The sequence below is a fragment of the Rhinolophus sinicus genome, chromosome 1 (assembly GCF_057876585.1).
Source record: "Rhinolophus sinicus isolate RSI-liver-muscle chromosome 1, RSI-T2T, whole genome shotgun sequence".
In the NCBI taxonomy this organism is placed as follows: Eukaryota; Metazoa; Chordata; class Mammalia; order Chiroptera; family Rhinolophidae; genus Rhinolophus; species Rhinolophus sinicus.
In genome coordinates, this window is record NC_142501.1 from 20440565 (window position 1) to 20453892 (window position 13328).

The 13328-nt window shown below is 38.1% G+C and overlaps 1 protein-coding gene across 6 annotated transcripts in view; it reads right to left on the bottom strand.

Moving 5' to 3' along the window:
• Positions 1-10765: 10765 nt before the first annotated feature.
• The window catches only part of SCYL2 (SCY1 like pseudokinase 2), a 54089-nt gene continuing 51526 nt past the window's right edge, over positions 10766-13328 (bottom strand). For all 6 annotated transcript variants that reach the window (XM_019732110.3, XM_019732108.3, XM_019732107.3 and 3 more), the window contains one exon: positions 10766-12413. In XM_019732110.3, coding sequence (XP_019587669.1) covers positions 11769-12413 — 645 coding nt within the window. In that variant the 3' untranslated portion in view covers positions 10766-11768. The remainder of the gene's footprint in view (positions 12414-13328) is intronic.

The window sequence follows — 13328 nt, forward strand, 5'->3', positions numbered from 1 at the left end:
AGAAAGGATCCCCTGTGCATCTGTAACCCTTTCCTCAATCCCAGATACCCTAGTTACTAACCTCTTAGAGCACATGATGGGAGCACTACTACTAGGCGAGGACCACAAGAATCTCTCTTAAGGGTAAATCACTGCTAAGAGCACAAAACATTCCTGCAGAATGTATCACTTATGAAACACATCTGAACCTACAAAAGGTTTTGGTGGTGACTTAGATGGTTGATAATAATAACTAACATTTATGGAGCATTTTCTAGATGCCAGACTTTAAGCACTTGATTCATTTCATCCCCCCAAGAACCCCCTGAAGTAAGCACTATCATTATACCATCTACAGATGAGGAAATTATAGCAGAGAGTTGAAGTAAACTTGTTCAAGTTCACACAGCTAGGAAACTAAGCCGAGATGGGATACAGACCCAGGAAATCTGACATCAGAGCCTGTACTCTTAATGTCTACAGTGGAGCTGTTGACAGTAGAGACAAGAAAATATAAAGGCAGATTTTCCAGAACCGAGGGTCATTTTATGTATTATTCATTTGTACTTTCTCTTGAGGGCCTACTATGTGGCAGGCCCTTTTGAGGCACTAGTGATAAAGGTTGACTGTGATACTCCCCTTGAAGAAACCAATCACTCAGAAAATGAATGAGTCCATCACATGTAATGAGTGCAGCATATGGGGTTATAGGAGCACAGGTAAGTTCACCTAACTCAGCTTGCTGAAGAGAGTGGGGGAGGGCTTCCTACATGAGGGGATGGTAGTGTAAGCTTTCAGTGGCAAGACAGACTGAGACAAAGGGAAAAAAATGTGAGAGCAAAGACTTGCACGAGAGAGCATGGCACCTGGGGAACCTTGCAGTTTCAGAGAGGTGGGTGCATGCACCATGTGGTAGAAAACAAGGTGAAGCAATGATCTTGAGCATCGTATAACTTGGTCATTACAGAGAGGCATTTAAACATTCTTCCCATCTCAAAATATCAAATATAACACACAGACAGCACATTAGGTATATAGCAGAACCCCCTGAGGGCTATGAAACAAAAGCTTTGGCGAATGCTGGAGATATGTACACTGAATATATATTAGAAAAAAGTCCAGCCATTGACATATACTTGATGAATGCCCATCATTCTATACAAAAAAGCCTCTTCCCTTAGAGAACAATAATGTTAACTAAGACATCCTAAGGGTGCTTGCCTAGACCATAGCAAGTCCTCATTTTCAGGGAACTTCTAGTGTCCCCATTCCTCTCTTCCCTTTATGGTGACGGGCTCCAAAAGTCCTGTGTATACTGTTTCCTATCTCACCGACAGCACCAAGCTAAAACAGTTAGATGCCAGATTGTCCTGGTAATTTAACTTGGCGATTGACAGACTGCTAGTTAATCTTGCAAGACCCTGGAACTATAACTGTGGAGTAGCTACATTTAGTTTACGGATTGCAGATGCATAGGACACTGGTCTGGCAAAGAACGAGAGGAATGAAACTACCAGGATAAGGTGTCTGTTTCTAGTGGCCGTCCACTTCCTGTCTGTCCAGACCCAGCTGTCCAACCCTTGGGTTTCATGAAATACCATACCCTTATAACATATTGCCTTCTTTCAATTTACTGTTCCTCACAGATAAGAATCTTGACTATTGCAATGGTTTAAAATCCAAATCATGTAATATCAAGATTCCTCTACCTAACACCACGCGAGGAAGCCAACAGTGAAAAAGTGCAGAAGTCATTCCAACCTGCTACCTACACCAAAGGAAAAAGCAAACAAATGCTAAACAACCTGAAGAGAATAGTTATTCAAGAAAATAATTTTATCAAATCCAAGTGTTAAATGGACATTTTGTAACCTGGCTTTGAACTAATGACCAAATTATTCACCTTTTTGAATAAGAAATTTCATAAGAAAACAAAGGTAATGAAAAAGCGAATCATCTGGAGAGTCTCTCCTGAATTCTGCGGCAGCTTTCCCAGCGAACTCCTTTCTCCACCCCACCTCCAAACTCCTATCCATCCCCCATAACATACTGAGACCAACAGAAAAATTTCTGTTTTATCCAGGACTTCTCTCAATCCCTTCAAATTTGAGTATTGTTGGTAACTGTCATCAGTGCTAATTGGAATGTACATAAAACTTGAGTTTTTTCATTGCACTTCTCCTTTACTTAGCATTCATTCTTTCATTGGCAAACATGTATATGAAGCACGTTCAAGTATCTCACTTGGTTCTCACAGCAACCCTGTGAAACAAACAAACAGATACTACGACTCAATTTTGCCAAAGGTAATCTGGCCAGTAGAATGTGACGATCTGGGACTAGATCCCTAAACCTCTTTCCTGAACTTGTATCATATCACCATGGTACACAGTACACTGAGATCCTATCATCCCACTGTGGGTACTAAAGACTGCCTTTGACATAAGTCAGGAAAGATGTACTCAGAATCCTTGTGTCTTTCAAAACATCACTGAATGCCTAACTATAGGTGAGCTATGGAAATTTTAGAAATGAATAAAACAGGGTGTTATTTTTTAAGATTACATGCTAATCTGTTTGCTTTCACTATAAAGTTCTACCAAAACATAGGGCAAACCAATAGTGAAATGGAGCGATATTAACGTAAAACACTGATGCACTGACCCCTGGGTTAAGATTGCCACCAACCATCGGTCTGATAAGACACCCCTTCCAAGGGGAGGTGAATGGGGACCCTTACCCCATTCTATTATAATTGCGTCCTTAACTGTGTTCTGACTTGAGTTTCCTGGTCTCATTTCATTCTCACAAAGTAGAATGAAAGAGTACACATGACCAAGTAGAATGACCAAATAGATATTCTCTCCATCTTACATATCAGAAAACAGGCTCCAACTCAAGAGGCTGTAACTCAAAGTTACAGTTTTTGGTGGAATCAGGATTTAAATTCATCTAATTACAAATGCTCACTTTATTATACCATGTTCCTTCTAGTCCACAATAAAACATCGTTAGTCCCATTTTATTTCAGCTTACTGTGAGGTAGGTACTGGAATTGCTTTGGCTCTATGTTTCTAAATTATAGGAACATAATTGTATATTATTCTTAAATAAATGTCTCTATACTACTTTGCAAATATGTGGTTACATACATGGATACCCTAGAAAAATCAAGTTCTGTTTTCAGTCCGTCATTATAACTGTCTAAATATGAGATGTCATTAATTTTTTCCCAATTAAAAATGTAAAAGTCAAATGATCAACATATAGGATGTCTAACACAGCATGGAATAATTTCTAAATATTTTGCAATTTTCACAGAATTTACTTAAAACATGAATCCCTTACATTTTTGAATCACTTTTAACTTCATTTTCCACTGCTCCTCTGAGCCTTCTAAGTACCTACCTGGATAGACTACTTCCCTTTACCGTTGGAGCCAAGGTCATGGAGAAGACCAGTATGTACTTACTTCTTGCGAGGTATTGGGCACAGTTGGACTAGAAATCATACCCTCATCTGCTGGCTGTCACTGGTTGCCTTTAATAAATGATTTATCACTTCATCTTGGAGATCCCACTCCCCAAAGCCCCCAACATGAGACATTCAAATATCAATTTCTTGGTTTCTTTCTGGCTGTAAAAACAATAAAATTTATTTTTTATTTTTTCTTTAAAGTGTGTGTTATTGCCTAGACACTCGGAGTATACAGAGGGTGTAAAAAAAATGTATACACATTTTAAGAAAAGAAAAAACTGTTATTAAAATTGTAATACTTGATATATACCGATAACAAAAGATGAACACAAGTCACATTTGACTTCTGCAATTACAAGAAGTGCTCAAAGTGGTTACCAGGCACTTCTGATTACGGCGAACTCCTGTTTGAGCAACGTTGACCAAAGTGTTCACCTGTGTACATTTTTTTGGCACCCCTGTATATTGGTTCAGACTTATCTGAAGTCCCTATTTGTGATTAGCTGGGGAAATACCCGTTCATTTCATCCAGTATTATTCCAGTGTGGAAACACTTTCCAGTTTTGCTTTACACATTATGAATGGTGACTTGAAAAAAAGATTCAAGGATATCTTAGGTTGTGTCCAAGGCCAAAATATCCTAGAAAATCTGATAATTTAGTAAATAAATGCAATTGCATCATAATAATGCAACCTGAAAATGTGGGAAGAAGTCAAGATCAGAGTATATTTTGGAGAGTTTTTCACCACCTTCCCTTTTCTTGAAAGTGCAGATGGAACTCAGTGTCCAGGTAATTTCAATACATAAAGCAGTGAACAGGGTACCTATATAGGGCATCAAGAATTAAGATGGAACAAACCTACACACAAGTATTTCTTGCGAGGTCCTACCCTTCTTAAAGTTTAACTACTAGAAACCAGATATTCTTATCCATCCGTCACAGCCTGCTGACGTTCAAAACATGTACCTGAAAAGGGACCAATGTAATGGATCATTATTTAGGAGACAGTGACATCTTCTGGTAGTTCATAGACTACATTTAAGTCAAAGATTCCACAGCCCACCCCACCCCCAAACCAGCCAGTTTTAAAGGAATAGGTTTATCTATTCAGTGTATCTTTATTGAGCTCAAAAGTGCATTCTTAAATTTCTGAAATGTTCAATGAAGTATAAATTATTAGCTAAAAAAACCCCACTACACTTATTTTGCTCCTTGCCTTGCTGTCATCCCTGGCTGAATTTAGTAGGAAAGGTTTTAAGCAGCCAACATTAATTCCACTTTTCCTAGTAATCAGCAGTCATTTCCTTAATCAAGCATGTCGTGGGGAGACCCTGCTCGCTGCACCATTTTTCAGGCGGGGCGGCCTGCGGGGTCTCTGCTCCCGCTCCCCACACAAGAATGCAGGATATAGTGAGGCCAAAAAGGAACACCCACAGAGCCATAGGTAGGGGAGTCATACCACTATGGTCTCACTGGAGGCTGGGCCCACCGGACACGCGACCTGCCGTCCGCCTTTCCGCCAACCGACTGACCGACTCTCCTCCACTCTCCTCGACTGTTCCTCTGCTCTCTTCCGCTCTCCTCGGCTCTCCTAGGCTCCTCGGCAATCCTCGGCAGTCTCCTCAGCTCTCCTCCATAGCCGCAGCAGCCATACCAGCGGCCAATCGGCTAACCGGCCACTGCCGACGGCCAATCAGCCACAGCCGACAGCCATCCACCACCCGAGCCAGCACCCTTCCACGTGAGGCCGAGAGCCTGTAAACTACTTTCTGGGGCTCTGTCCCCACAAAGCAGTTTTCATAGAATCTCAGAATTCAAAAGGACCTTGGGAGTTACCTGCTCTAATCCCCTCCTATGTGTCTAGTTTAATTTGGGAAAATGTGATTCCTAAGTAATCATTCGATAGCATCAGAAACAAGTTTTAAAAGGCTCCAGACAAGGCTGAGCTCAGGCCCATCTCCCCTGAAGCCTTCCTGACTCCGCTGGCCTAAGTTGGGCGTCGCTCCCGTTGATCTGTCTCAGCCTGTATCACACTGTCCTGTAACTGTCTATTTACTCAGCTACCTTTTTAATATGGTGTAAATTCCTTGAGGGCAAGGTCTAGATCTCATTAGAATTTGTATCCCAAGAGTATCACAGTGCCAAGCCTAAAAATCTATTTTTTTGGCTTGTTTTTTGAAGAATACATGAATTCGAATAATGCTAGGTGAGGTATTTCTTCCTCATTCACGCGGATATTATTTTAGAGGCCTATGTCCCTCCTAAGGAAGGTGGGGATACCTATTAAGCACCGACCATATGTGCCAGGAGTCCTCCAGGTGCCTCATGACTAGAATTCCACTTAACCCTAACGGGCCTATATAAGGCGTGGTCCTCACTTTACAGCTGGAAAAGCTTCATCTGGTCAGCAAGTGAAAGAGACAAGATTTAAACTCATTCACCGCAAATACTTACTTACACTCCAACTTATTCCAAAATGAGAATTTCGAAGAACATGATACAAGACTTGGGGGGCGGGGCGGGGAGGAACTCAGAGCAAAGGAGAAATAAAATCTAAAAATCAGATAAAGCCAGAAGATAAGTACCGAACAATGCATACAGTTAAAGTCCTATGCATTCGCTCCAGGAGGCCTGCAAATTTGGCTGAACCTCCCAGCTGTCAATAAGTGATTTGTTATATTATTCAGAGACTTCAAAAGGGCAAATCAGGGGCTTAGAAGTACATTTACTCCTGAACTGAAACCTGAAATTTCCCCTCTGGGTCCTCAATGTCGCTATTGTTGTGTGAGAGTGAACCAATGTCATTCCTGGCATAAATGTCACAATGCAGTCCAAAGCAAGGTGTGCTAAAGGAACGTGATGTGTGTGTGGCCCAAAGAAGGAAACCAGACACAAAGGTCTCCATAGTGAGCTTAATTTCACTTGGAATTTCTAGAGAAATGGATGGATTATTTAATTTTGGACCTCCTCCATAAACATTTCTCAACAATGAGATTTTGAAGGTTGGGCAATAAAGTTAAAGGTTGTTCTCTGACTAGTACTTGGGGTACACATATCATTGCTAATTAAGGGCAGGTCCACATAATCCCTGGAGCTGGGGACAGAGATGACATCCCCTTCTGAAACTGGAACTGTCTAATGAAGATACCGCCTCCATTACAAGCCTTTGCATCTCTTCACAAAAACGACCTTAAGAGTACCTCACTGTTAGAGACTACATTTTCTTAACAATTTTGGAACTGTTCCACAGGTGAACAGTTGTGTAAAGCATCCCGCTCCACCTCCATAAAGCATACGTGCTGTAATTTTCACCTGAATATTGTTAAGACCTTACAAACAACCACCACCACCACCCTGACTTTATCTAGTTCTAAAGTTATGCATTCTATGCTTCCAGTGTGTGTATGGAATGCCCGTATTTGACTTAGGTTTGATCACTGCATTGAGAGAGATTGGCAGGCTTTAAGGACACACTCGGAAGAGACCTGCATGAATGCTGATTCCTACGTTCCAATTCTAGATATTGGAGTCTCCATCTCATTTTACTCTTATATGAAAGTCAAACACTGGCTTTCCTAGCAACCTAGCTACCACACAAAGGAACGTATCCAAAAATAAAATAAGGAGAAAAACTGGAACTGCATCCAATAGGTAAAATTAAAGTAGCTAGACCATATTTCCACTATAGGCACATTTCAAGAGAACTTTTTAGAAAAGAAAGTTCTTAATATAGGCTAGGTATATATAATTCCATATGGCTTTTGCTAGCAGCAAAATATGTACCATTTAGCCCCATTTTAAAATGGCTTAGTAGATTCAGGAGTATACCAGTGAGGGTGAGATCGGGAGACAGAAACCACACCGGATAGTTGAACAGGACATTTTTAATAAAACGACTGTTAATTACTAGGAGGTGGTTAACTATTTAGAGGGATAAAAGAGGAGTCTAAGGAGTCCAGAAATAGCAGTTGCATAAAAAAAGCAGCAATCTCTAGGCTGAGACAAAGTGAAAAAAATTAAGGAACTAAAGTCTGGGAATGGCTCTCTTCCTCACCCCAACCCAGTACACTGAGCGTCAGGCTTCTCTGGAAAAGGCGTGGTGTCCACAGGCACCGTCAGCCTGCCAGTGGTGACGAAACTTGTCAGAGGCCACAGGCCACAGCGTGGGAAGACAGTTGCCTGAGGAAATGAGTGGGTTGCCATAGAAGCAGCCCACTGGAGCTGCTCCAAAGTGGCAGCAGGGCTGGTAGTGTGACCTGAAGCACAGATGGAACTCCTTTGCTGGGGCTGCTGGGCTCCTATGGTGAATAGAAATGGAGAACCAGAACGCAGAAGTGAAGTGTCTTCTCACTGACAGTGCTTTCCAGTGCTGCTTCAGGGCCCTCAATCGGTGAAGCCCAACAGTCTGCCAAGCTGGCGAAGGAGACAAGTTTACAGGGTCCAACTCCAGTATCACAAAGCAGGGCAGAGAAGGATGGATTTGGAGCGGGGAGACAGGAAGTTGGTAACTGCCAGTTCACTCCTTGACTACTTAGCTTCCACATATACCTACACTATGAGTTTCTAATACAACAGCTATTGGTCACATGTGGCTGGCTACTGAGTACTTGAAGTGTGACTAGCCTGAACTGACATGTGCTAAGTGTAAAACAGATACTGGATCTCAAAGACTAGGGAAAAAAAGGATGTCAAATATCTTATTAAACTTAATTATCAATTCCATGCTGAAATGATATTTTGGCTCTATTCCATTAAATAAAATATTAAAATCAATTTCGCCTAATTTTCTTTTTAATGTGGTTACTAGAAAATTTTAAATTATATACGAGTGTGGCTTGCACTCCAGGTAGTTAAATCCTCCCTGAGTAGCTGAAGCAACTTGGCTGCTTTGGATAGAAAGTTTCTAGTAGCCAACAAACTCCCTTTTGGTGAAATGGCTTTTTGCAATGCAACCCCCGCCCCCAAGGTTATATGCTTTAATTCTGGTACATACTGCAAGCACTGCTAATCTTGCCCCCCCAGCCATCCTCACCACAATTCAGAGAAGCAGCCCAGAGGATGATTTTGACTATAAACATTTGTTCTGTCATCTCCCTCTTCAATGTCAATTTTTCCAGTATAGATATATTTATGGTACCCAATGTATACTTGCTACATAAAAGTCTCAACAAAAGTAACCAGAAGAATTCATACAATAAAAGAGATAAAGGATGCAACACGGTAGAGAGCACTGGATTGCAGATTAGAAAACAACCGAGCTTCTGTTTGTTCCTGGCTCTGACTTTGGGTTAGGCCATATAAGTCTCTGTACCTGTTTCTACATCTGCTTGGAGAAAGATGGGGCTCAATTATTTCAGTTTTATTCAAACTACAACATGAAATCCTTTTAGAAATTGCAACCAGGTGTTTTGTTTTTTTAAATAAACAGGATAGATTATTAGAATCTATTATTGGAATATTAGAATACACTAATTTATTAAAGACGTTTTTGTTTCACGTATGTATTTTATACTGGTTTGCATTATAAGATATATTTCTTACTGAGTGTTCCAGTTACAGTTTGAAAGCCACTGACATAGATAATCTCTTAAATTCCTATATAGTAGTTTGAATAGTTATAGATTTGTTTTGCTCTAAAATTATTTCAAGACCAGTAAATCATGAAGCATAAAATCACAACTTCATATGGAAAATTTTATTTATCAAAGCTAAAATTTATTTGGTGCATACTCTGTGCTTACTATTAGGTACTTTCACATATACCTTTTCCTTTAATATGTAAAGGCAACCCATGTGAGGTATTTTACAGGTTAAAAAAAAAAAAAACCAACATAACAAAAACCTACTTCCTTCACTTATTCAGGTGAAAAGAAGAGTTATAAGCATGCCAAAGTAAAAACAAAAACAAACAAATCAAACCCAACCAAGTACACAGTCTGTTTCCGTTTCCTTTTATACATCCTCTAAATATGTCAAACACTTAAGCATTAAAAAAACCAATTCAAATAAAAGGTAATCTTTCTTGTAATTTGTGACTACAGGTGCTTTTTAAACTACCAATATTCTTGCTCCTAAGCACAAGGGACTTGAATGCTGTTAATACCTGAAATAATTTTAAGGTGATCTAGTACTTTCAAAATTTTATTCACATAGAAATACAAGCCTAAAAATAGAACTGTTTTTTAGAGGCAATTTCTCAACAGAAAAAGGCAATGGTAACAGTTCAATTGATGAAAATAAAATACCTTTGAGAAAGTAGAAAAGAAGTATAAGAAAATTACTAAAAATGTAGCACCATTACCTCAATAAATGAGCAAATTTCAAGATGTGAAAATTACCTAAGAATGACATATTTTTCAAATAACCTATTTTTATATTTAGAAGCTCAAATTATATGGGGTTACATTAAGCTTTCCTTCTAATTAGAAATTCAACACACTGACATCAAGTTGTTTTACAAAATAAAAAGCAATTTCCTAATAAACAGTGACTACTGAATTGTTACAAAGAAAAATTCATGAGCATTAAGCAATTTTATTCCCTATGTAAACTTTTCTCAAGAGAAATCATATTGTGTTACAAACAAAACAGTCTGCTCAAAGTGTGAATGTACTTGACAAAAACACTTGATCTTCCTAGTGCTTTTCATTTCTTGGATAAGTTTCTCCAAGATTCCTTTTTGTTCTTTTTTTACAACAATGTAACAAAGTACAGCATATAGAAATCAGATGTAAAGCTGACTATTTTTAAAAAGTATCCTCTTACTGAATGCTGCCAGCAATATTATCATCAAATTACATTTTATAATCAAGTACTGTCTAGTCAATGATATTTTAGTGTGTATATATATATATAATTTTTCAATGAATAAATTTAGTATTAGCACACTAAACTACATATGACTTATTTAAATAATTGCTGGTTTCAGATATTTAAAAACCACAAACTACGGCAGCAACTATAATACATACAGTTCTCTGAACGATCACTTTAAAGTTATCATATAATGGTGGAATATAATTTAACAAAATACAAATGACATTTAGAGCACAAGGCTCCATCCGTGACTGAATGAATAATCAGCACATCAAAGAAAAATATCAGAGAAAGGCTTTGAAAAATAAAGCATGTTTCCTATTAGAACTTATTATTTTCTTCCTAAAAATAACTAATTATAATGTTCAAACAAAAGGTTTCCGAAATTCCTAGAAAAGAAGTAAACTTCAGATGCAGTAACAGATGAGGTCAGACTTTATCATGGTAAGCTTAAAATTAATGTCTTGGTAGCCAGAACATACAACTGCTCATTTGTATAGAAGTAACGTTTATTATATTTGAAACAAAACAGCAGAAATCTCAAAAGTTTACTCATTAAATATAGTTTAATTCTTACAAATCTCCTTTTGAAAATGCAATTCATATATGCTGCAACCTTAGAATTTTGAATTCAAAATGAAATATGAAGGCAATAGTCAGGGAAATCACATCAGAGGGCTTTGTCAAGTATCTGTACAAATCAGTACATACCTCTTCTGTCTGTGATACCGTAGGAAAAAAGTGAATCTAAATATATACAATGCAGAAAAATACATTACTATTTGAGGCAGACCATGCTAAAATATAATTTACAACGATTAGTTTGCATTTAAGATGGTTAATAATGCCTTTAGTTTGAACCAATGAAATCAACATTAAGTTAAATTTTTGCATTTATTTGTTCAGTCTAAACATTTGCAGTATTTGCTCAGTACTAAACATTAGTTCATCTGAGAATACGATTGGAAAAAGCAAGTGACCTGATCGTTTTCTCATTATGCTTATCACTTTCTCAGTCATACTAAATGCAAACAAATCAATACAGCATCGAGATTTTTCACATATTAAAATGAAGACTAATGACTTGTGAAGGCAGACTGTACCATGTAGTATTTCATAGATAAAACTTGCAATGACCATCAACTCAATATTTTAAATAACACTAAGATTTACAAGCCAAAATAAACATTTGATTAAAAAATTCTGCTTTTCAAGATACTCAAGTACCTTTCTTCTCTTTGAGATTGGTAAGGTTGGTCTTTTAAAAACCTGAAGAGAAGTTGGTAAGAGGAAAAAAAGTCCTCAATGCTTTAAAAAACTCAACTGTTAGGAGTCCATGCAACTACTACGGTGGCATGGAAACAGGTGTTTTCTGTCTCAGAACCATTCACTTTCCCATAGAAGTAATTCCTCCAAGCCAACTATATAAAGATGGAAAGCAGCTCACCCATGATTAAAACTGAAGTGATCCTTCAAAAATAGGAGCAAGACACCTCACCCAAAAAGATCTTTTAAATCATTGCTAGCTGAGCTGCTGTTAGTCATAGTAGTTGGTGGCTGCGCAAAGTTCTGTGGGTTAAAGAAAGGATTCGCCTGCACACCGAAGGCAGACTGTCCTATCATGTTCATCTGTGTTCCCATCACCGAACTGCTCATACCTGGAGACCCTTGAGGAGGGACAAACTGATTAAGCCACTGACCAGGTTTCTGTTGTGATAACTGGTTCATGCTAACTTTGGGTTTCTGAGGGCCAAAGAGATTATTAAGAGCAGACATATCTGTAGGTCTCTGTTGTGTCTGCTTTGTACCAGCAGGAGGAACACTCACAGCATTGAAGTTTGGCAAAGTGGAAGGTGTTCCCAGTGTCATGGTGGTCGCTCCAGGTGTGCTTGGACTACTGAAGAAGTTCTGGTTTGGATTCACCGGCATGCTGAATCCTGAAGTCTGAAAGCCCATGTTAGCGTTTAGGCCATTTGTCACATTTCTCTTTGTATTATCGATTGGTGTAGAAAACACCATGCCAAGGCCCATGGGAGGAACAGAAGTGAAGGTACTTGAAGCAGAAATTTTAGGGGTACCAACAGAAAGGCTGGTCAAAGACGACATATTATCCATTAATGTGTCTGTCAAGTCCTTAGTCTGAAAAATATAAGGAAATTACTTTATCTCCAAGAACTCCAAATTACTTTATAATTAGTAAATGTTTCATACATTATATTATAAAGGACAAGTTAAAATTAACAACAGTCTACACCAAGTTGGCCAACCATGGCCCACAGGCCAAATTCAGCCTGTCAATACATATTTTTGTATGTGTTTATAGCTAAACATTTGTAATCAATATGATGATAAAGAACACTCATTTTGAACTTCAGTTAAAGAAATGTCTTCCCCACCTCTCCAAAGACAGAATTGTATTCTTCTCATCAATAAACCCGTATTACAGAAAAATGACTCTAAGTGGTGAACACACAATGTGATATAGAGATGACGTATTACAGAATTGTACACTTGAAACCTATGTAACTTTACTAACTGGTCACCCCAATAAACTTTAATAAAATAAATAAATGAATGAATAAAAAAATAAATCTGTAGTACAAAAAATGATACTCTTTTTATATTTTGAACTTTATCAAAATTTTGTGGAAATTTTTTTATTCTTACGTAAGTACAAAATATTCTTGATTTTGCCTCTTGGTGCACAAAGACTTTTCTCAGAACTTTAGTGACTAAGAGATAACAAAAAATAATTTAAAGAAAGCACTTAAGAAAAACTTATGTGGGAAAGCAATAAGAATGTAAATTCTCTACAAGTAGGGACCTTAGTCACTGCTATAGTACCAGTGCCTAGAACATAGATGGAAATAAATACTGGGTAGGACACATAAAAAGTACTCCTAAATCAAGTTACAAACCTGACTATAATTGAAAAGCCAAAACTGGAAAATCACTTTTTGCTCAAAAAATACATAAATGCATGAATACTATATTCCTGATCATTCCAAAGTGAATAGAGGTGAATTAGTACTATAAGACCTAATATATTTTTTA